The sequence below is a fragment of the Daphnia pulex genome, chromosome 2 (genome assembly GCF_021134715.1).
Source record: "Daphnia pulex isolate KAP4 chromosome 2, ASM2113471v1".
Taxonomy (NCBI): domain Eukaryota; kingdom Metazoa; phylum Arthropoda; class Branchiopoda; order Diplostraca; family Daphniidae; genus Daphnia; species Daphnia pulex.
In genome coordinates, this window is record NC_060018.1 from 2,016,216 (window position 1) to 2,041,468 (window position 25,253).

Sequence of the window (25,253 nt, forward strand, 5' to 3'; positions counted from 1 at the left end):
CCTGCTCCCGTCCTGGGGAATACTATTAGGCTATAAGCTAGTCTGCTGCCAGACGTCTCTACCTTTTCTGATACACCTTAGAAATGAATTTCATTTTCATATTCAAGAATTGGTCTCCTTATTTTTCTAAAAAATTTCTCCCATTTGACATGAATACATAAAACAAGAGGGCAGGTGACGTTGCGCGACGAATTTCCGTAGAAAGAAAACCCCCCAAACAAAAATTTGAATTTGAATTAAAAAATAGAAACTCGCGTGTGTTACAACTCAATCAGCTGCTGAGAACTTCAAAAAGAAACAGAAAAAAATATGACGTCAGAGTGAAAATTATATTAAAAATCGACGGTTGGAAAAGTGGACTCCAATGGGGCCACAATAGCCTTCCTGACTAAAGTGAGCGGTGTTTGATGGTAAAAAGGAACACGAAAGAGAATGGCCCGTGTTCTTTAATGGCTAGTCAAATATCGGCGATAAGATAGCAAAGTGCGCATAGATGCGGGTTGGAAAGGCAATACACGCGTAAGCATAACGCCCCCGTGACTTTACTTTTCTCGCCGTTGCGGCAATCTCCTCCCCACCCCCCTTTCTGTCTGCGAAAACGTTTAAAACCCAAAGACGACCCTCACTTGTTCGCGTACAAGCAAAGCCAATTAAGGTGTCAATATTTTTGTTAGAAAAATAGGCAAAAAAGAAACAAATTATGAAAGAAACAAATGAAGGGAGCTCAGAGAAATCTACACGTCTATCTATTCTATCTTGTCTGTCGGTCTTAATGGGTTTTTCATTTTTCTTTCGCCCTGTCCCACCCTAAACAAAGGGTCGAAAACGGAGAGCCCCACGAAAAAATAAACAAATATCTACAACGATGGGTAGTGCCAGTCTGGTATACCTGATGCGATAAACGTGTCCGCTTTCTGCACGAATCCACACGACGGTCGGCCGTAGACACGCAGCATCAGTCTCGGATGACGGCGGAAGGAAAATAAAACACGCGCCTGCCCATTGATTTCCGCCACAAAAGAATCTTGACTAAGTCAGCAAACAAACGTCAAAAGCGAAGAATACCTTCTTTTCAAATTGAGGCTTCTTTTTTTTATTATTGTCGAGATTGTGATGTATGGTCCGTGATGGCGACGATATAACATTGAAAATCGTCGACCGAAGAATAGAGTCGACGACAAAGATTTTTTCGCAGTTCCTCACCCTTACAGCCATATACGGAAGAATAAAGAGGAAAAAGAAGTCATCTATCCGCAAACAGACAAAAACACACATCCGGATCTACCCACACACAATGTCAAGCTAGACGGTACCGTTCTTTTCCCTTGAATCGACTTTATAGCCCCACACACACACGGAGACCCTTCTTCCGCTATGTATTTAGCCTGTAAACCATTTACATTTGACAGCAACAACAAACGAATTTTTGGGTAGAGAGAGAGAGAAAAAAAAGAGGCGAACTTTGAGTAATGATCATCACAGGCGCAGGAGTCGGCCGACAGATTAATAATATCGAGCCCACCACCAAAACACACAAACCTGTGGCCTCCTCTTTTTTTCCCTTAACAAAAAAAAACACATCAAACACGCGCGTTCCATTCGAAACTTCCTCCCCCCTCACCCCGTCATATATGTAAAAGAGCATGAAATGATAAAGATCTGCCAGCACGTATGACTGCTGTTGCTGGTTTAAGAAAAGGACAAACTCTTTTCTTCTTCCAGTCGTCCGCAAAATACACAACGACAAAAGAAAAAGGAAAAAAAGGGCAATAAATGAAGGGAAAACGAAAAAATCAATAAATCTCTTTGGGGTGCAAATCAGTCGCTTCGCATCTCTCAGGTTAGTCTGTTTGACCAGCGGTAATCGACGGTTTGGTATTGGCCCCCTTTTTCTTCCTCTTTCTATTTCTCAGAGAGTGTAAAAACCCCCTTCTTGTAATGAGGTGCCGAACCAAAAAGACACAGTGGGGTCCACCAAGCCAAAACTTAAAAAGACGAAGACAAAATCTTCCAAGGTGGGCGCGCGCCTATACACAGCAGCATTTCATTCAATTGAGATGCAAAGTAAAACGAAAGCTTCAGAAAGGGATGAACAGTATACAGACTACACAGTCAAGCCTTCATCTTAAAAAAAAGCAGTAAAGATTCAGGTCATTGAATTCCGGAATCCATCTCAGCTTTTCAGCCTAAATGTACTCTTAGATCAAGATGGCAGCGATAGGATAACGGCGATCAGCTGCTCTTCTTCCTATGGCATCAGCCCTCCACCTCATCTCTGCTCTCCATCTCTAGACCCTTCAACCCCCCAACTCTGTCCGTAAGTCTCAATCCTGCCATTGAAGAATAAACCACTGTAACCCAGAAATCTCGTTAAAAATCAGTTAAATCTACCACTTGATTTTCGGGTTTCGAAATAACGAAGTAAAAAGATAAGATAAAATGGACTACAATAAACTTTGGATCGAAAGAATAGTTGTGGAAAACTCAAAGCTCAAAATCTGTGAAAAAAGTTTGGCGACACGACGACCAGGTACCTTCATTGACACCTGGCTTGCGCACGCCCGGCTTACTAGAGACGAACCTTTGGACATGATGCAATCAAAATCAATCAATAAGGAAGATTATCAGAACAAACACATTTGTCACTCCATTTCCGAAGGCACTTTGGACTCACGAAAAGCAACCGGTTCAAAGTCAATCAACTATCAAAATATTTCATAACTCGACTAACGAAGTGAGTCGTAATAAAACAAAGCCGAAGTCACGATTCTGGCTGTTTCCATGCCTATCTGAATAACGGAATTTATAACAGGCACCTCAATTGATGGACTATGCATTCCCATGCGACCACAATTGACAAATGTGTAAACCCGTGTAATTGGAAACGACATTTGTAAATTTTATCCAACAACATCACTTGTCTCAACAGTTTCCTTGCTCGTCAATATTTTGACATCCTGTCAGCCTCTTTCGAATGTGATCCCCCTGAGGATTTCGATCAGAATCGAAAAGAATTCAAGAGTCGGAAACAAACACAAAAAGAAAGCAAAAAGTAAAACAAGAAAACAAAGAAATGTTTCCCCAAAAATAAAAGACTATCATCATCTCCTTTATCTGAGTATTGAGTAGATGGCTGTCTATTGAAAATATTCTCCTTTCTTTCCGTTCTCCATTTTTATTTGTTAAAAGAAGAACAAAAAAAGAAAGGTGGAAGCGAGAAGCGAACGGAGACAATAGCTACCGACGGGGAGCCTCAAGAGGCCCCCAACTGCTTCCTTGTTTTTGTTACACTCGGTGCTGATGACGTATGACGTAGTTACAATACAACATACCGACCAATCTTATTGGGTACACGAAGCTAACAGAGAGCTTCTCTATTTTTCACAAAAAGAACTCAATTAATAAGAAGCAAAAAAGTAGCCTATTACTACTACGGTCTGAAGTAAATAATGAACAATGGATTGGATCGAGCCAATCGAGCGTGACGTTTCGCATCATACGTGTAATCACCCCAAGACGCTGCTGGGCCGCCCGACAAGACGACGACGGCAAATAAACGGAACCCCTCAAAAGAGAAAATTGACAATGAAAGAAAGAAGGGAGTTGCTACTGGTCGATTGAATGTTCCCTCTATCCTATTCAACAGGAGAACATCTTACGTAAAAAAAAAATGGAGAATGCGAGCGCTTTTCTATTATGTAATCAAGTCTCCGGAAGTCTCCGAAAATAGAAAAGGGGATGCACATACAAATCAGATAATACTATAACGGCACGCGTGCTTCACTCAGCCCTTTCGAACGAAGAAAAAAAAATTGAAAAAAAGGGTGTACACTACACATTTCTGCTCAGGCGAATTTGGGGAATTTAATGAAATTTTCGATCGCCATTGATCTAAAAAAATCACGGGTGGGCTCAACCCCAAAATATATAGGTAAAAGTGGGCGAAGCAGCTGCATGTAATTTGTTTCCCCAGATACCGGTGATTATCTCGATTCAGTTCGTTTCTTAAATATAGGCGATATCAAATATGAAGGGGTGGCGTCCGTGTGGTCCGTTTGTCTGCCAGACTGGCCAACCGAACCGCCAACAGCTGACGAAACGGGCGGCGACCAGTCGCCCAAACCTAACCGAAACACCAGCAAAGTGCCATACAATGGCAAAATATTGACACAGCAGCGTTTCTCCCGCACGCGCTTCAACGGCCGCCGCACGTCAGTCAATCGCGCAGTGATTGTGACAGATAACGATGGTGACAACAAACTCCGGGTTTGCGCCCACACACTTCTTTCTAGTGAATCAACAATTGAAAACAAAAACCCCCAGACAGATTTTTGTTTGCACAAAAGATATTGAGAAATTCATATAACGGAGCAAAAAGATGATTGAATCTTCTATAATTTTTCGAAATTCAAAAATGTATGTTGTTAATAATTATGAGAAGTGGTGGCATGACATGGCATGGAACCCGTGGGCCCTTAATTCATTATTCTTTCATATTTCCCATTTTTATTTTTTTATTTGTTCCCCGACGAAACAAAACAAAATAAAAAATGAAAAGAAATGAGGGGGCAACAAAACAAAAACAGAGAAAAAAGGGGGGCAGGTGAGAGGAAACCAGGCGATGAATCGCTTGTCAGTTTATATATGTCCCACTAGGTTGGTTACTGGATCGAATTGTGCTAGTATGACGTACAGCCATTCAATATTATCTCGGACACGAAACGCCACATCCGCGCAATATGGAGCAAGCGGCGGCGGCGGCGGCACCGCACGAAGGGAGCAAATATAATAAATGAAAAACGGTAAAAGGGGGGTTCCATTTCTCTTTATCTCTGTCACGATATTACGCTAGATAACACGCCTGTATCTTTACTGCAGAGTAAGCAAAAAAAACTCTAGAGCCGCAGCAGATGATGGACATGGTTTTTTAATCGTCGCTTCCGCTGTCCATCAGGAAGCCGGAAGGAAAAGGTTAAGCCGAAAGAACAGCATCAAGAGCTACGCCGGCCGGCATCACAGACACACACACAACAAAAAATATGATGGAAGGAAAGGAAGTAAAAAATAAAAAAGGAAGGAAGTAAAGGAAACCGAGTAGTATGGAACTTTTGCTGGTTGTGTTTGTGTGCAGTACTCGGACGTGGTATACCTGAGTTTTGTTGACACGCGTCGAGAGTGTCTATATTTGAAGCCGAGTCGGCGGAAACGGACCCTACTCTTTCTCAATTGAACACCGGCCAAATTGTTTAGTTGAAAAATGAAAAAACGAAATAGGATATGCGAAACACTCAACGGTGCATTACAATTTAGGAATTGTAGAGTTCTTCGAAATACATCGGAATAGCCATCACAACCTTTTGAAAAATACTAGCCAGGTGTAGAAAAATAAAATTTACAGTTTCGTTAAAATTATTGTAAAGAAAAAAATCGCTTAATGACTCGAGATTACGGACAGAGTCGTTCGACAGGTTTCTTGAAATTAATTCAATACCACCTAAGATACACACTTTGGTGTGGAATACCAAAGTATGCCCCCATTTTGTCCGCCTAGCCCGTTCTACTCTCCCAGTCAGACCCCAACGAACTTTTCGACCATCTCCAAGAGACACGTAAGGGTGAATCACATTCGATACGCATTCAAATATGGATAGAGTAAAAGATAAGCATAAATATAGACTTACCGAACGAGTGAGACCTTTTACGTGGGGTTCGGGTCACGGCGGAGCGCCAACCAGACCAAAGTGGGCACGTTGAGGCAGGCAGTATAGATGAAAGGAGAATAGGAGCTTCAGCTTCTTCTTCTTCATTTGTATTCCGTTGGATCATTTCCAGGGAGGTGATGCTGATGCCGACGAAATCTCTCCATGCCACCCGAATCTATATAGAAAAAAACAGGATATCAAAATTTGAAATAAATAAATGAAACAAATAAATCTAAGGATTGTTGCTGTGGGGCATGAGATGTTAATCGTCGATAATAGGAAGAATTGATTGAACCAAACAGCAGGAGATCCAAGAAAAACTACAGGTTCTACCGTTATATTAAGACGTTTGTAAAGTTAAGTTATGGATGACGAGGCTCTGAATTTTACCATGTTCACCATTATTCACTACACCAAGCATCGGCTCCTTTACCCCATTTTATTGATTCAATCTGCATCTCACCAACAATTCGTTTTGACCATTTCTCAGTTGAATAAGACGTTCAGTTCTTTAATCTGGAATTAAAACAAACCTACGAAAATCCAACAGAAAAATACAGCTGCGTCAAACCTTCCCCCGTTATCTAAGAGTCAACCCTCCTGTTTTCTGAGGGTTGTATAGGAGATTTTGGCATAGGTGGTACGGCAGAGTAAGCAGACACCTTGTGTAGACATTCAAATTGATATTGACCGACACCCTACTCCACTTTGACGACGATGCACAGCTTATTAGGCGGCTACATTACCACTTTACCAGTCAGTACACACCCCAGCCATTGGAGACAAGTTGCAGCCATCGATTGTTTGTGTATACGTAGTACGGAATGACTTCTTCCACATGCTTTTCTACCTGAAAATGCCCGCGCAAACACATCAAAAAGTTTCACGGCCACGTGTGTAAGGAAAAAAGTCATGGACGCCCGACAGTCTGGCACCTGATACGTTTGACAAAAAGTATCACACAAAATGTCGTCTCCTTTTGTTTAAGGTGACAATGGCGAACGTATTTTGGTGATGATTAGGAACTGATTACGTTTCACTGTAACTACTTACACAGAGTGTGTGTGGGTGGTCGTTTACCAACAGGGCAAAAGTCTAGTTCATAGAAGATTCACACTTTCAACTTTCAGTTTTGTCATGTACGTAATGAGCCAAATTAAAGTCTGGTGGGCCGTAATCACAATTAAAAGAAACACACCTACAACACAAACATACCTCAGACGTGAAAAGCAAGTCAATTGTTCGTAGCACATGATAAAAAAATCAACTAAATTGGTGAGCCTCTGAATCAAACCGCGTGAAATCGGAATGACTAAACTTTTGGACGTTGTCAGTTTTCGTCAGATTCGCCAAAAGAGGCTGGGGAGGATACTGGAAAATGTGGAGGGCGTTTCGAATTTTGAACACTTTTCCTCTAGTTTCGTAAATGGAAGAAAAATTTACAAATTTATTTACTTAAATTTAAGTTTTAAGTATTTGGCTGTTTTAATGTCTTTATTAAACCCAAAAAAAGGGAATAAAAATAAATTCAATTCTTTAGAACTGACAGCGCGAATAAATCTGTCTCACGAACAGTTCTTTGTCTGGATTGACAGTAGGAGGGATTCATAATTTCTGTGTAAACTATCCTTCTAGATTAAATTGAAATGAAAAAAAAACCTGAACACATTGATACGTCCATGACAATTACTTCTCAGCAAAAGTTCCTAGACCGTTAAATATTTATCGATAGAAAATTCACTTCAACAGGGGAGGCAACAAATTTCAATAATTCAACGGTTTTGTGAAAGAAGATTTCCATAGATTCAATATGTTACAGCACATCAATAGTAAACCAGACTACATTCAACAGTTTCTTTCGAGTTTAAAAAAAAATAATTTATACTGTAATAATGTCATTTAAATAGACTACGAAAGTATACTATCTTGTATACTATATACCATCGAGTTGTGTTGATGGGTGAGAAACATGGCAAACTGGTTACGGTGTGCGGGTCACCCCAAAAAATACCCCTCTGTAATAGCCTAATCTTTTTTCTTCCTCTTATGTAATATCGTCGACATTGCACCACTTCACCCAACTTTTATTTTTTTTCGGAAATTTCCAAGGGGTCCGCAACTCAAATTTACTACAATAAAAAAGGTAAAAAAGGAAAAAAAAGTGAAAAAAGGAAAAAAAAATTGAAATTTACTTTACGTGCTAAAAGAAGGGCGCGCGCGAACAAACCCCCCCTCCTCCCCATCCCCTCCCTACCCTTTTATTTTCGCTTGAAGAAAAGCCTATCTCTAAAGTAAAAAAGGAAAAATAAAGAAAGGAAAAAGTAAAAAAAATAAAAAGTAAATTTGAGTTGCGGACCCCTTGGAAATTTCATTTTCTTCTTCTTTGTCGAGGCTCTTTCCCCATTTTTTCTCCCTATTCAAAGGGCAGATTCTCCCCCCTTATCGTTCACCTAACGAAAACGATGATTTTTTTTTTCATAGGTGAGTGTGTGTGTGTGTGCACTATATCCGGGTTATGTGTACAAAGTAAATTCTCTTCCCCCTTCAGTCTGGAAAAAAAAGTAGATCCAGATCAGGATTCCTTTTCAAATGTTGCTCCGGTTTTATCCCCCCTTCTTTCGTCGGAGTAGCAGCACAGCACACATCAGATTTTCAATGGATGTTATAACCGGCAACAGGATGATGAAGAAAAAAGTAAGAAGGAATAAATAAAAAATTTCGAGCAGTTCTCAAGGATTGTCATTCTCACAATGATTCGGCCTTTTTTTTTATTTTTTTGTACTTTGTATTTATTGATTATTTTTTTCTGCTTTCCTTTGAGATCATGTAAGAAACGTATGGGCCGTTCGTCTAAAGAAATGGAACGGAAAAAAAGGCGACGATATCCGCCGCTGTTGTCCCCCCTCCCCATCAGTTTCTTTTTTATAAGATCGAACGGGCAAACAAAGTTGAATATTGATGAGCGGATATGTTTTGTGTATTATTACGTACGATTGGGCTAACGTGATCTCAGGCTCATCCAAACATAATATAAAGTAGATATAAAGGCATTTCAATTTAAACGGGAGGGGGGGGGGGGGATGAGATCAAGCGATCCGACGGCGGAGTTCCCAGTTCACTGAACCGAAAATTGAATTACAATTTATTAGGCTGTGTAGAATAAAGAGAGCGAATCAAAATGAATCGGGTCAATGAATGAAAAGGAGAGCGAAAACTTTTTGACCTCAAGAGTTTTGAATGCACGAACCCCAATGGAACCGCGGGACGATGCACAAGGCTATATGAGTATCTAATCAATTAGAATAGCTCCAGCAGGGTCGAATCACATGTGTAATAATCATCTCGACTGAGTGAATAAGATGAAATTTCCAATTTTGTGTGCGGGAAAAAGCAATTCGAAATTCTGTAGAGTTGCGCAATAAAATGTGCATTTATATAAATGTTATCAGAAGGTGGTGGACACGCACAAGAGAAGCTCGTCCCCCTCTCCTCTTCAGATTGTTATAGAGGGCCCCAGTCTGCGCCCACACAAAGAAGAGACCCCCTCTTCTGTGGGGATGCGAGCCAAAAATCCATTGTGATGAAAAGTATATTCTGAAAAACCCCCCATCTTTTTCTCTCTCTTGATGTGAAAGAAGAGAGAAAATCCTATAGATCGTGTCGGCTTCACCATTTTTCTGCGGGGGGAGTATACCTTATATGTACAATACAGACACTATGTGTCTTTTACATCTCTCCGGCTACTGCTGGTCCAAAGTTTATGAGCCAAGGGCTTATAGAAGTCTCTCTCTCTCTCTCGTGCCGCCCTTTAGAGTCCACTTTTTATTTTTTTCTATTCTGGTCATGGATCAAAAATCAGAAAAGATGTATTTATAAAATAAAATTTTTGTCGTATAAATAGAAAGGTGGAATCTATCAATGACGACGGCAACATGAAGGAAAGAATGAAAAGATGGAATGAAATAATATACACACAGAAAAAAAAAAGGATTCCAGAAAGTGTGTGGCGCAGCTCGAAAGAAGAATGTCTAGCTTCTTATTCTTCAACAAAGCGCCAGAAAACGTCGCCGGGCGTCAATATTTTACGAAATGAGAAAAGGTATTATATATATAGTAACATTTCATATGAAAAGACTTCTGTGTATGATGTCATCCAATCCTAACCAAATGATTAACTTAGCGCGAGCGCTGTCATCAATTGAATTTCAGCAGAGGACTATGTGAGGGTATGAGAAAAATGATGTAATAAACGAATCCGTATTAGGTAGAAATAACAAATAAAGAAAAATTCGGGAGATGTTAAAAAAAACTGACGTTCTGTAATCTTTCATCGGAAGGCATTTATAAAAATAAGAAAGTGGGGTTATAAGACTAAATTCATCTGAGTCACAATAAACGCTATACCTCTTTTCGGTACTATATTATAGCAGCGCTTGGCTCGTTCGAGGACCTTTACCGAACAGCCAAGTTATGCAATATCTTTCTTGTACTTGTCCTTTCGAACAAGTACATAAAGACACCCGAGGTGAGGACGAAATATGGCCCTGCTGATACCTATGATTTTAGTCTATTCCACAATCAATTGTAATTTAAACCAGGTGTGGGAGCAACTGTCCTCACCAGGAGAATCGAACTCGGAGACCAAAGTGCCTCCCCCCTCACTAAGCGACGCCTTATTCGATTCACCCACCTGTCATCTAACTTAATTGGTGTCTGCGGAAAGTCAATTCAAGTGGCAACCGCGTGATTTTATTACGGTCAAATTGGAAATTTCACCGTATTTGAATTTTTTATCGAACTTTTTTAGATGAACTTTATTTATATCAATATTTCTCATTCTATGTATAATTTTTTTCATAAAAAATGAATGTATCGTATAAATAAATGTGTTCTGAATGTGATCAAAGTTTTCGTTACTGCGAAATAGTGTGTTTTTATTACTGAAAATAGAAAATAAATATATATTGTTGCCATTAGTTAGTGTTCCAATTGTTGTAAAGTTCCCAATCAATTTAGTATTTTAAAAATAGATATATTAAAAAATTTGCGGGAAGAATCGATTAGCGGTTTTAACACAACGCTCGAAATCAAAATTATGTAAATCGCTCCCTTTGCCTAAAGTAGACCACCCGATAACACCATCTTGGTCTCATTTTAATTCTCACTATGTCCGATACATGTTACATTATCTATTTATCAGGATGAATTTCTAGTTTATAAGTTATACAAGTTATTTTATATACCTATTTCCCTACATTTCAATAATTAGTAACACACTCACCCGCTTGGGGTAAAAAAGCAGCAGCGGCTGAAACAAAAAGCCACCAAACCATCATGAAAATAGAAATTTATTAATGAATGAAACATTTATTTGGCAAAAAATTATTTGAATAATGTGGGAAAATTAAGTACAATTACGGAAACGATGATTATTTTAAGTCACTTAAATAAGATAATATTCAAAATACACAAAACAAGTCACGATTGACCCTTGACAAATCTTTCCGCATGCCGTAAACCAAATATAAGCCCCGTCACTCATCTGAATAAACATCACACCTTAATTTGTATTAAAATTGGCAATTTAATACAACACAAAAAGCAATTTATCTCCAATATGTCTCAAACACAGCAAGTAAATGGGAAGATACAATTGACGGGAACGAGGAAGATGACGCAGAAGGATGAACGTCAGGCCATTCGCAAAATGAAACTTTTATTTCGACCAATGACTAAACTACTTTGTCCTGCACTGAGGCTGTTTTTTTGTCGTAAGTTAGGCAGAAAGATGGGCGCATGTGACAGCCAGAAGCTACTAAATAAACTCCGTGACTATAATCATCGACACGGCTCAAATAGTCAACTTCTCCGGGATGGGAAAAGTGTCACGGCTGTCCGTAAGATCATCAAAAATGCCATCAAAGGACGAAACAGCGTATGCCATTCCAACTTACCTGAAATAAAGGCTAATTCCAAGTTATTTCTAACGGCATGGATCCAGGTTGCCGGCTTTATCGGAGCTAAAAAGACCGCTCTGAAACTTAAGCGAACGCGTAAGTTCTTTTCTCATAATACCAGAAAGTTCCCAAGAACGAACCCAGAAGAACGACAGAGGTCGATGGTCAGCGTTTTCCACAAACTCGAGTTGGATAAGAAGAGTAACTGGTCTAAGACTAAAGATATGGCGGCAAATGCCATTGAAGACGTTTTATTCGACGCAATCGCAGAACACTTTGCCATCCCTATGCGCGACTTCATGAAAAAACACAAACTGCTGGCTTACAACTCTATCGTGGACAGTTACGTCCAATTAAAAGTCGCCAATGTCAAATGCTCTCCGGCGCATTTCATAGCGCCAGCAGATGGAATACCATTCGACATGAGTCATCTTAAAGTCGTGATGAAAAGCAGACACTCCGCAATCCATGAACAGCATGTGAACACATTGCGAGACTGGGAAAATTACTTTAAGAGTTTGATCTACGTGTCGCTAGGAATTGGCGCACCGAAGTCCGCGCGAATGATCAGTCGCCTCTACAAGTCTCTAGTTGCTGCCAGAAAACAAGCCAGACGCGAAATCAAACGCGCGCGCGCGATGAACAGACGACATCTAAGTAAAGGAACTAACTCTGCCAACAGCTAAACCGGAGCCTCATAACGACTCAATCCAACGACAAGCTCCATAAATAACCGCATGGATATTTCAGCAAAATTCATTATCCTCTTTTCATTCAGCATTCTTTTCTGTGTTCTGATATGAAATTCGTTGCCAGTGGGCACTATCTCTCAATATAAAATTTCAAAAAGCATAAAGTCATGAATAGTAATTGTATTTATTTATTAAAAATCGAAAATACGTATAAAAGATGTGCCAATGGATAATTCAATTGTGTGGGTATGATACAAGGAATGAGACGGTGGGTTATTATAGACATTTCATTGCTCGGATGAAACATCTGATTTTGATGTGCGGGACCAGATTGCAAATAATATGGAGCGATTGTTATGTACAGGAATACAAGGCGAGATAAGGGGGGCTGTTTTCTTAAACGATGGATGGATGGATGAAGGTAAAATGGAAGCGGGGGTGAGAGGATTTAGAGCGGCTTTGTCTACAGGCTAGAACCCCACCAGCTGTTGAGGGATTCCAGAAGACTGTGATCCGATATGTTTTGGATGGCCGAGTTCTGTTGTTGTTCCGTCTGCCCCGGGTGATCCAGCAGAAGCTCCGGCAGTGGTTGCTCCACATCCGATCTGTTCCAGCACGACAGGGAGCGCAGGAGTTCCTGCTTGAACAGGGCTGCCGATTCAGCAGCCGGATCCTGCTCAGTTTTGATTCGTTTCTGCTCGCCAGTCGGCACATCAGCACCGGTCGGCGAAGCTTCCAGCAGGAACGGGAATAGGAAACGCTGGTTCTGCTGATGCTGGACGTCGGGACTCTGCAATTCCGGCGACGAACTCGAGTCGTAGAAACCCGACAGGTCGTTGGCCGAAGTCGAGAGACCGGCAATCTCCAAAGGTGAAATGTTTTCGCGCGACTCCTGGATCGACGGCGATCCGACAGCGACATCCAGCTCGTACGGAAGGCAATCCAGCGGCTCCTCTTTGATGGACAGTTGATCCTGTTCCAACTCCGAGCCACCGCCCGTCGCCAGGAGCTTCTCCAAATTGCGGATGTACTCGACAGCGCACCGCAGGGTCTCCACTTTGCTCATCTTGTTCTTCTTGCTGCTGCTGCTGCTGGCCGGAGGCGATGAGGAGGAGGAGGATGAAGAAGAGGATGAAGACAGCGGCTCGGAGCAGTGAGGCGATCCGCCGTAAACAATCACCGATCCGCACAGAACCGGAATGTGTTGGCGCAAAACGGCGAATCCCGTGTTGACCTGCTTGACCCGATTGCGTTCGCGGGCGTTGCGACGGGCCACCGAAGCTGGCGGGTCGGGTCCCAAACTGTTTTTAGTCCCGACCCGTCCGGCCGATGACGAAACGGACGGCGGGACGCTATTATTGACGTACGGAGACGACGGCTGATGGCTGATGGAAACGGGCGGCAGGGAAGTGTCGCGGACGGGCAGATTCTGTTGAGGCAGCCGACGCTTGAAACTCTTGCGGACGCTGGTGGATCGTTGAAGTGGCGACGCTTCCGCTTTCGTAGCCTCGACGGAATGTTGATTCGGGTGCGGAACTAGTCGGTTGTTGTTGTTGTTGCCGAACGAAGGTTGGAGGACGTTGAATTTCGTTGATTGACTCATGGCGGCGGCGGTGGCGGAGTGGTTTTGATTTGAAACTGCACCGACGTCGGACGGGTTGGACGAGAGCGAAAGTTGAAGGTAAAAACGGAAATCGGAGATGGCCAGCAAAGCGCGCGCACGCGACTGATTCCGCTGCGATCGAATAACGTTCTGTGCCATTGCCGCAACAACAAAAACGGTCGTCGGGTGGCGGATGGAAACCGTTGGGCAACCCCTCCCTCTTTTTCGCTTCTCAACCCCCCCCCCTCTATCCCTACATGACAAAGAGAGCAGAGAGAGGGGGGGATCCAGGCGTCTATAGGCGTCGTTATATATCGGGGCCCCCCATCCTCCACTTTTTTTAATTTTAACATGTCTTTGCTGAGACTGCGTAGATATAAGCGTGAAACATTCCGCCATCCATCGCGTAGTAGAACTTTTCGTCCTCCGGGTCGTATTCAGTTCCATTTCCTATTGAAAAAAAGTTTTGAATTGCGGCGCTGAATTGCATCCATCCATGTCGTCCCCCCTCTCTCTCTCTCTCTCTACAAACGATACGGTTCCTCCTCCTCCCCCTTGCTACCCCTCCCAGTCTCTCTCTCTCTCCATCGACGAAAAGTTTTTCTCAACTCCGCCGTACGTGGATTATATAATCTTTTCAAAAAAGGAAATCGTACTTTTATTTATATCTCTTCTTTTCTTTCAATCTATTACCATCGGCGCTGTCGTCCGGGGACAAGAAGTGGGAGGAGGTGATGGGGGTGGGGTGGGGGGGGAGAGGAAAAAAAGGTTTCAATGGAGGATAGATCCGCGCGTGGCAGAAGCGTGTGCCGGTGGTACCGTACAGCTGAGCCAGAGAAAAAGGGAAAGACCCCCCCACGCATAACTGTACACACACACCGAGCGATTGATGGAATGATAAATTCATACAATTGGAGGAAAAATCCAGCCTTTCACTATTTCGACATTGCGTCACGCTCCGTACGACCCCCTGACACGCCAAAAAAATGTGTCTCGTCGCGGAATGTTATTTCTCGCCTTATTCGGTGAATCAAATCAACAAGTTGCCGAATTCCAACAGCTCCCCATTGCTCCCCATCAAAAGAAATATGAAAGCTCTTCTAGGTGCATCGTTATTAATACAACATTTAATTCCGATCGAATTCGAAAAAGGCTTTCAACGAACGAAAACTTAACTATATACTTTATCTACGTATAAGTTAACTCTATACAAAAGGAGAATTTGAACGAGTCTATAGATAGAGAGCTAGGGGGGTTAAGTTGCTACAGTGTTATTCTGTGATGGCGCGCGCGTTCTATAGAAGAGGAAAAAAAAGGAGTGTGTTCAGTTCAAATGTTCCATCGGCTTTTCCTCCTGTGTCTCTCTCCGCATGTGACTGTTTGAAAATAGCGGCAGATGGTCCGTCGGTTTTTCCATTCTCCAAACACCCCCTCTTTTTATTTTCTAAAAAAAAAACCCCTCCACGAATTTCGGTTATTATGTTCCAGCTCTCTTATTCTCTCCCCCATCCACCCACCTTTCGTTATTATTCTTTTCTTTTTGGGGAAGGGGGGTTCAAGTTGGACGCCAGCGACGCTGCAGACGCGCGCGCCAAAACACACACAAGAGTCGCCTATAGCAACCGCTTGTGTTTTGGGACAAGCACGAGCCAACAGACGATTGGCTCTCGTCGATCCCTCATCAATAAGTTGTGGGCCGAGCGCAGCATTCAATCATCCCCTACCAAAAAAGAAAAAAGATATGGGCTGCGCATTTATTTGTCCAGCAGCAAGCGCAGGGCAGAACCCCCTGAAACTGATCCACACATCCGACACGAAGATGCAAATCACAAAAACGGTAATCGTCTTTCACAGGGGAGCAGAGCAGAGCAGAGCAGCAGAGCCCAAAAACAAATCGGCTTAATCTCCTGCCATATTTCATAATGCTTGGTTTCGGGTCCGTTCGGGGGTCGATGTGCTAGCGGCTAGAGCGTGCCTCCAAGTCTCCCCGCATACTTAAATCGATACAGCCCTCCTCTTTGAAATAAACTGTAACAGCACCGATATGACTGAATATTATATGCTATCAGCAACCGACAGCAGAATGATTGTAATAATAGTCACCGTCATAAAAAGGGTTATTTCCATAAATAGACTACATATTTATAGAAGCAGTAGGCCTATATGTAACACAAAACTCGATTTATCAATCTATAAAATAACTATTTGTATCGGGACAGAAACAGATGACTTTTAAAACGTGCCGAAAGAATTTTTCTTCTACTTCCTGACTCTGGAAAAATAAAACTAATAATTTAAGAATTAAAAAAAAAATATAATGTTGATAAATAAAATGGAGAGGGGGATATAGCTATATGTTGAGACGGCGCCAACCGACGCGGCCATCATGCATGGCTGCCTGCACCGGCGTCCTTAGAAACGGTCATTTCACCATGTTCTTCTTTTTCTTTCTTTCCTTTTCCTTTTTCTTTCCTTCATTTCCTTCATTTTTCTTTGGTTTGACTTTTCGGTCATGTACGCGCGCAACAGTTGTCATAGTCGAATGCCGGTGATTGTACACGTATATGTATATGTCGCAACAAGTCGGCAGACGACCCCCCAGTCGTCGTGAGGTGCACAACACCTCCAGGGCGAGAGCGTAGGAGTGTCGACTGGTAGGCTACTATCTCGACCAGCTGCTATTTTCGTGCGATAAAAGGTATACGTGAACAATTGAAACAGCAGTCGGGACGACGGTTCGTAGGGAAATTAGCGATGCGGCAATCGACCGAGGTCGTTCCTGTTTGTGTATTTCGCTCAAGGATGCGCCCGCCGCCGTCACCGTTTTCCCCATTTTTTATTGACACGCACGTAGACGCTAATAACTCTGGTCGTTCATTCCCCTCACTTTTTCCAAATGTTTTTTCTTCGCTCTCCGGTCGGCCATTATGACGCAAAAGTCAGTTGGAGACGCACAAAGGAAGAACAAATAAAAGAATAAAGGTGAGAGGTCGTCTCGCCAAGCTGCGGACCGGACCAGAAAAACAAAAAATACAACTGGAATAAAAATGAGAAGCCTCTCTAATAATATCCAGAGATAGAAAATAAGGAGAACACGTCGGATGGGCTAGCGGAACAAAACACTTGTTCCCCTCCCATGTCCGACCGTCCGTCCGTCCGTCCGTCCAAGAAGTCGACAAAAACAACAGCCAAGAAAAGAAGAAGGAAGAAATGGACCCCAAGTTGCTTTTTTAAAAAAATAAAATAAAATATAAGAAGAGAGAGAGTCCAGTCCAGCAGGATGTGGCAGCCACTTGACGACGAAGGGGGGGAAGTTAATATTCTTTCCCTCTCTATATATCGTTTCACTGCCGTATATATCTTCGTTGAGCATCTCTATTTTTACTAATTTTCTACCTCCTATTTTCCCGTCTCCAAAAGTTAAGAAAAAAAAACTAAAAGTTACAGGTGAGCGACTCGGTTAAACGACACGACGCTCAACGCCCGCCAGAGTTGCTATACGGCGCACGAGTCCCGGCACGAGCGCCCGCCGATGTCGCGTTACAATTTTGTATTTTTATTTTTATTTTTTATTTTAATTTGATTTCTTTCTTCCTTATCCCCGTGCTGTTGTCCCCGGTACACTGAGCGTATCACCCACGGAAATATACGAGGAAATTATGTTATAACGTAATAACGTGAACCTATTTTTTTTTTAGTTATCCATCAACTTCCCAAAGTCCAAAGAGATATCAATCAAATCTGATTTCTTGTTTTAGATATTACGTGACCGGATCAAAGTTCTTGTTTAATGCAATCAACTCGTCATAGTTCGGATATGGTAGTTACGATTGAGCAAATTGAAACAGGAATTCTGTTTCCAAAATAAAATAGTAGATTCAATCATTTCTTTTTAACTTTCGTTAGGTTTAATTAAATAGTGTTCTACGAGCGCTATTATAAGAAGAAGGACAAGAAATACCGAGGGTTCATACAATTTGTTTGGGGGGGGGGGGGGTTGGGTTATAATAAGGTTGAATTGGGTAACTTCCATGTGTGGGGTTGGTCGTATATGATGTGTGCTGATGTAATGCTCGTCATACCTGTCCGGCTGACGTTACCCTCCTCTTTATTTTTTTGAAAAAAATTTTCCCGCTCGATTCTTTCCCTTCAATTTTTAACGCCAAAGTTCCACCCAAAACTGGATGTCAACTGGATGCTCCAACGGAAGACAAACGAACGTAGAGAAATAAAAGCATTAACAAAGAATCATAAAAAAGAGAGATATTCTGCCAATGAAAAATTTAATTCAACCTGATCCGAATCTCCTTTTACCATTACACATCCTTTATATACAGGCGACAGGAATTTTCTACGGTTCACCCGCCGAGATAATCCTCCATAATTTTCAAATTTTCATTTTTTCTATTTTTCAAAATCTCTTCCTTAGCAACGACGTGGATCAAAGAAGAAGTAAGACGGTGCGCGGTCTCACTTTTGCGGCCGAGAGTTTGTTGGCGCGTGCCGTTTGTCCTTGCCAACGCCCGTTCAGCTCGACTAGCGCACGTCGCGGCAAACTCACCTTCGAGAAAATCTATAGTCTGCTAATACCTGTGCTCAAAATAAGACTCCTCTTCGCGCGTCGCAATCATTGGCATCATCATTCGCCCGCAATTTGTTTCCAATGTCTGACAAAAAATTGGTGGAATTATATTCCTAGAAGAAGTCCACACGGCGGTTGGGCTGGACTCGACTGGTAGTTCTCGGTAAAACTCGTTGGGCCGCGCGGAAGCGCATCTGGGTGTGCAGCAGAGAGACGGACGAGAGAGAAAAGAAAGATGATGCCATTTCACATTTTTCTCGGGCTGGAGAGAAAAAGAAAAAAAAACTGGTGGAGCATAAATCCGCGTTACCAAATCAACGGCAGCCGCTCTTTCTCTCTTGTTACCTTTATTATATGTGCTGCCCAGACTTCAACTCGACCACAAGAAGGAAAGGGATGGCGGGCGTGGGAAATTCTGGAATATCCCGAACGACCTCCAACATGCATCCGCACAAACGCGTCAACCTCCTCACTGAAAAACAACAAAACAAAACTAACAAACAAATAAAATAGTAATAAGACGCAAAAGAATATCATCCGTTCGTTTTATTGTCCGTCGACTCACTTTGCCTCTTATCTGATTACAAGGAATCGATTGAATTCTAATAAAACGCCGCACGGTCACGTACAAAATAGATATTATAACATGTAACATTCGGGGGCTATTCTTTTTCCTTTTGACGAAGACAAGGAAGGCGTCGAGATGTGTATCGGCCCGCATCGCCGCCGCTATTTTTTGTTTTTCTTCGTCGTTGGAAATCAAATCGTAAAAATTCACTAGCTCCTGTTTTTTGGTCATGTCTGGGGCGCGGTGGTCGAGTTCATTTTCTTTTTTAAAATAACCCAACGAAATAAGGGGGGAAATGATTTTTCGGCCAATCAAGCCGAGAGCGACGCTTCAGGCGGGCCACAAGCCAAGTCATTTACTGAGTACAGACGTCGGGCACACATCTTGTATTTTTTTCATTTTCTTTTAAAAAAGAAGAATATGAGCAAATATAGCTTGTGCGGTCAATTAACCCTGGGCCAAGGGTGCGTTGGTTGGGCGCACGCTCCCGCCGCCATAGCTGCGCTCTCCCGGGCATCTTGGAAAAATAAAAAATTTCTTCTTTTTCCTTTCCACTGACCACCGACGCGTGTCTAGTTCTTCTTGCGGTTTTAACATTGAAACCGATTTCGACATCAGAGCGAGAGGGAGTCCCCTGCTATTACCTCACCAACAACCACCAAAAATTTAGAAAGAAATTTCTCCGAGTGATACACAAACGATCAAATTTTATTGATATCAAATCGATTCCCAGAAAGAGATGGACGATAAAATATAAGAAAGAAAGAGAGATGGAAATCTATCGACTTTTTTTTCTGAGGGGGGAAACTGGGAGACGGTCAGCATCAGACAGGGCCGGCACGCTTCGGCGGGCGATTTAAGCGCTCGCGCTGCGCCCTCATCATATTCATATCTACGGGAATAAGGAGCGCCCGGCCCGCGCTCGAACACCTTTCGCCTCGTAACAAATGACTCCACGACTCTACCAGCACACCAGGTGAGGGTTATTTTCTGTTTGATTATATTTGTCGGGAAAAAAGAGAAGAGAGAGAAAAGTGGGGGAGTTAATACATACAGAAAAGGGGGATGGGGGGAGACAAATAAATGACTAAGCAGACTGACTCTCTATAATACACGAATGAAATGTGGATGTTGTTCATGGAGTCAAATGCATTCATCGCGAGCCGCCGGAATCAAAAAAGAAAAGAAAAAACGCGCTGATCCTTCCGACACAAACACAAATAATAGAGACAAATCCTTTTGAATCTTCGACGCTCCCGCTGTGCGCAACAGAAAATATTTCCATCAGCCCAAAAACGTAATAATACCAGAGCAAAAGAAATGCACACACAACAACAAACAAAGATTGTGCGCTGCACCCCTAATTAAAGCCAATTCATCCAATTACACAAGTGAATAGAACTGCCAGCAGACAAAATAAAAGATAAGGAGAAAGAGAAGAGTTTGTTTTGGGTTGTAATTTAATAACCAGGCCCAGCGCCGCCGACGTTTATTCGGTTTCGACCCCACGCCGACTTCCACACTGCCCAGTCAAATCAACCATGGCGAAAGTTGACTTTTCCAACCGACTCTCCAATCCAACCTTCTGTATTCTATCATACAATTAGATTTTGACCATCTGTGCGCGCGGGGCCATCTCCATTACGGGGTAGAAAATCCCGTTAGAATTAATTGCGCCCGACCCAAAGTTAATTCAAACGCTAGACTGTATCAAAAAGGGAAAAAAAATATGTGTACAGTTGGTTTTTATGCTGATCAACCATGACCTCATCTCTCTGGCCCATTTGTAATTTGATCCAACCCCCGAATAAATATGAAAAACCCACTGTGTGCTGCACACGCCTACCCAGTTTGTGTATCGCTCTCAGTCTTCATGATGATGAAACCTTTTAACCTCTGACCCAGAAGCCCCCAAACGGTTTGTACAGAACCAAAATAACGACACAAGGCCGACAGGGAGAATAATAGGAGACCGGAACTTTGGTTCTGATGTTTTGTTATAGCGGAGGAGGAGAGCGGATAGAGCAGCGCCTGATGATCCATCAAAGTCACACGCGCTATAAATATACCCCCCAAACTATGGATATAGATATGGATGGCACAGCAGCGAGCAGGAGCACACCACAGGAGGATGCTCTCTTATTTTTCTTTGTGGTCGACGATCGGAAAAGGTCACGCCTTTTTTTGTCATCGGATGGCGCTAATCAAACCCGTATTGTTTCGGTCAAATCCCCCCCTGTGTTTGGGTGTCCCCTGTATAACGCACACAGATCCATCACAGCACACACGGCGACGACAGGATTGTGTTTCTTCTTCGTGATCGATCAAATCCCCAACCGTCGAGTTCTTGATTCTTTCTTCTTCTTTTCCGTCCGAGAAGAAGTAGCTTCCAAATTTGATTTGGACATTCAAATCGAATTTTTTTTTCAAAACTCTTTGATGAAAAGCCGATTCAAATTCGAACTGGGATAGAGGAGAACACGCTTCAATGTTGTTTTTGTGTTGTCGTGGAAACCACCGGAACTGTGAAAGAAACACTGTGGGAGGCAGAGCAGCTGTCAACTGGGATCTCTCAATCGACCAACTCTGTACAACTGTACCGCAGCAATGCCCTGTATAGTATACATTAGAGAATCGCACAAGTTGTGAAATAGAAATCGACAATTCGTTACTATACAAAAATGAAACAGCTGACGCCATCATTAAGAATATTACAAACCAAAAAACAACTAGGGAGAAAAAAAGAGAAACCTTTTGATGTTTCCTATATATTTAAGCCCCTCGCGCATCTACTGTCCGTATGTGTATGTGTATGGCATCGTGATGCGACTTTACGGCGCGTGGCCACAGCATTTGTCGACTCCGCCGGGGTAGTAGCTAGTATATGTACCCAGTATTTTCACCTTTAAAATAAAAAAGTTGGTGGGGAAGGAAGAAGAAGAAAAAAAAAACTGACTTTTCCCCTTCTCACTTTGTACAGCACTAGTAATACTTTTTGCTGGCTGGAAAACTACCTTCTGCTCTTTTAATTCCTCCACCCCCTCACCTGCATGTGTATGTTTGTGTGTCGAATGCACCCTCAGCCGGCAGTCCCGTCTTTTCTCTACTTACACACGAGCCACCTACTGTTTTCTCTCTATAGGGATTCAGAGAGAGAGAGAGAGAAAAAAATACGCTATAGTATACAGTAGATAAATGCACAAGTAAGAAAAAAAAAACGACTACTACCTTATGAGCGGGGGAGAATATAACAGGAGAGACTAACAGCCGCCACGCGACAGATGGCGGCGGTCAGACGACGACTTGCATTTCTCCACATATCCAAACGCGTTCTTTGTATGTGTATATAAGAGAGAAACCGATGAGGGGCCGGTTTTACTCTCTCTCTCTCTCTTATCTTTTCACCCCCCTAGAATATATAGTATATGTTGGAGCCGGCCTGATGTGGATATATTTTAATTCCTGTATAGTCTATACAATTCCAGCACACATCACTTATTCAACCGCTAATTCCTTTTTACACACACGGCCCTATACCCCGGCCGATATATATGGCAGCATATGTTCACTTATTTGGACTCCCCCTTGTACCTCGCCGGGCAGAAAAAAACTCTTAATGTTGAATGATGATGAAATATATATTCGACCCCTCTCTTATTATGATGATTTTACCATGGTGGCTATTATATTCGGCTCCGTCTACATTAAGTTTGAAGGGAATTGAATAATCTAGAAGAGATTGGGGTAGTAGCAGATGAGGTTCATCCCCCTCAAAACTATAGCAGAGGTCTTCATCAATATGCACTATAGAGACTTATCTGTCGTCCATCCATTCAAAACGAGTTTGGACGTTGTATATGCAGATGGACTTGGAGTAGGTCGAGGGAAATAGAATCTACATTTTATTGTTATTGAAATTATTATTTAGCCTATCTTTTTATGTACAAATTGGTGCTACCAAATGAATTGAAATTAGACTCCCATTGCGGGGATGATGTAATCTATAATTTTATCGTTCGAAGCTGGCAATCATATCTCTCGTCTAATTAAAGACTAACGCGTGTTGTAATTTCTCCAGACTTTGTGAGCGCTGCCCAGCAGATAGATATATAGAGACCGTCGAATCATGACGCTGGGTTATGGTTATAAATATGGTAACAACAACAACAACAGCTTGCCCAAGGGGACTATAAACACCACTGCCCCTCCTCGACTTGTGCACAGCTCTTCTTCTTCAAGTGTTTGAACGGACGATCGGTGCTGGACGGCTGGACAACGGGGACACACACACAACTGCCGATGGAGCATCTGCCACACACCACTGGTTTTTTTTATTTTTTATTTTATTTTCATATTTTTTCTGACCCTCTGACGGGTTTCCTGAGACTGGATGGGGTTCACTTCACTTTGGTGTTTGTTCCACCAGCGGCGACCACCCCCGCCCCGCCCGGTAGACAACGCACGAGAGCAACAAGCTCTTCCCCAATCTGCGCCGGTTCATTGTCGCCTATTATTGGGCGACCGGAATATAACACAAGGAAAAGAATAGAAAAATGCACACAGAGAGATAATCTATATAACCCTTTCCAACTTCTTTTTTTAACACTTTGCCAAGCGAAAAATAAAATAAAAAAAAGAGATGTGGTCAGGAGAGAGGAACTCTCACAACAAGGGCGCTTGACCTTCGGAAGATATTCCTCAAACCAACACAGCGGAACCTCACAGGAGTCGCGTTTCTCTGTTATAGGAAGTAAAAAGGGGAAAAAAAAGGGTTGGAGGTTATCGGCCGATTATTTCGCACATATGAAATAAAAAAGGGGGAGGAAGAATAAAATCTACCCTGAATATAATAGTGAATAATAAGCGAATAAGAATGAATGAAAAATCCATCGCCTCATGAAATCCAAGAAGATGAGAGAGAGAAGAAGTGTCCGCGTTGCTGTCCATCGGGTTGATGTTGTGGTGGACACCGACGAGGGTCAGAGGGTCGTGAAGAAGTTGAGAGGTGAGAGGGGGGGAAGTTGAGGAAGGAAGAAACACAGACGCCATTCAATTGGCCATTTTCGTACCACCGTGTCCTAGAGCACAATAAGGTATAAATATAAAAGAAAAGGATGGAAAATGAAGGTAACATAATTTTGAAGAGCCCCCCAGGCCAGTTCTTCCGGTTGTGGACTGGCAAATAATAACAAAACATCCGACATTTACAGAGGACACCGCCAAGCCTCTCATCATCACATCAACCGTGAAGCTGTTACTCCCCTCGTCTAGTAAATAAATGAGTGAAACGAGACGAAATGAGGCTCTTTTTCTCTACACGTATATCAAAACTTCATCGAAACGTCCCCAAAATCCAAAATGTTACAGATAATAATTCCTACATTGCGCTGGACGGAGAATTAAAATAAAATTACATCAAAACTCTTCAGAGAAACGAGATGTGCCATTCATGTAGGGCTTAAATTAATTTCTTGAAACGAACTGCTAAAATAATCACGATCCATATAGTGATTCGAATGCGGTTGAGAAAACCGCCTTGATCGATGATCGTTGATCGATTTTTTTTAATTGTTTATATCGATTAAAATGTCTAGATTGAAATTACAAATTAGAAATAAGTCGTCTGCTTTTTGTAAGTTTCGAAATAGATAGACGTGAGGTGTTTTCTGATTAGTGATTAGTGAAGGATATTGATAGCTAATTATATCTATGGCATGACTATGGTGGACCAAACAATCATTCGTGGGAAAGGGAAAACGTGGCTACACGAAAAATAGCACAAGAATTAATAACATTTCAAAAATGTGATCGTAGTGTGAACTCTGGTCGTGGCTTTTTACAGAGGACACTGCTGTTTATAGCAGGTAAATAAAACTAAGAGTTCAAATAGAATGATTAAGGGAGCTTAAATAGAAGAGCTAAACCTTATCCAAACTTGTGAAATGTTGTTCATGTTCCTGGTTAGCATTTATCATGTAAGCCCCCTGTCGAAGCACGGAAATGTGTTATTTGCACTCAGTAACCTGTTCCTTTTGATTTGAGACCAGAGCCAGCCATCATAACACCAAGTTATGCAAATTTTGCTGGTGCTGTTATTGACCTGGCATCAGCAACAATCTCGGTATCATCACTTGGGTAATAATTTTTTT

General features: G+C 42.2%; 1 protein-coding gene across 1 annotated transcript; it reads right to left on the reverse strand.

Annotated features, from left to right (window-relative positions):
• Positions 1–12,542: 12,542 nt before the first annotated feature.
• Positions 12,543–14,104, reverse strand: LOC124201898 (achaete-scute complex protein T8-like). Its single transcript, XM_046598153.1, has one exon. It carries the CDS (start codon positions 13,952–13,954, stop codon positions 12,815–12,817), a length of 1,140 nt encoding a protein of 379 aa, XP_046454109.1. The 5' UTR covers positions 13,955–14,104; the 3' UTR covers positions 12,543–12,814.
• Between the last annotated feature and the right edge of the window lie 11,149 nt (positions 14,105–25,253).

Excerpts from the sequence above, each read along its gene's own strand:
- LOC124201898 (XM_046598153.1), bottom strand. The coding sequence starts at position 13,954 with ATGAGTCAATCAACGAAATTCAACGTCCTCCAACCTTCGTTCGGCAAC.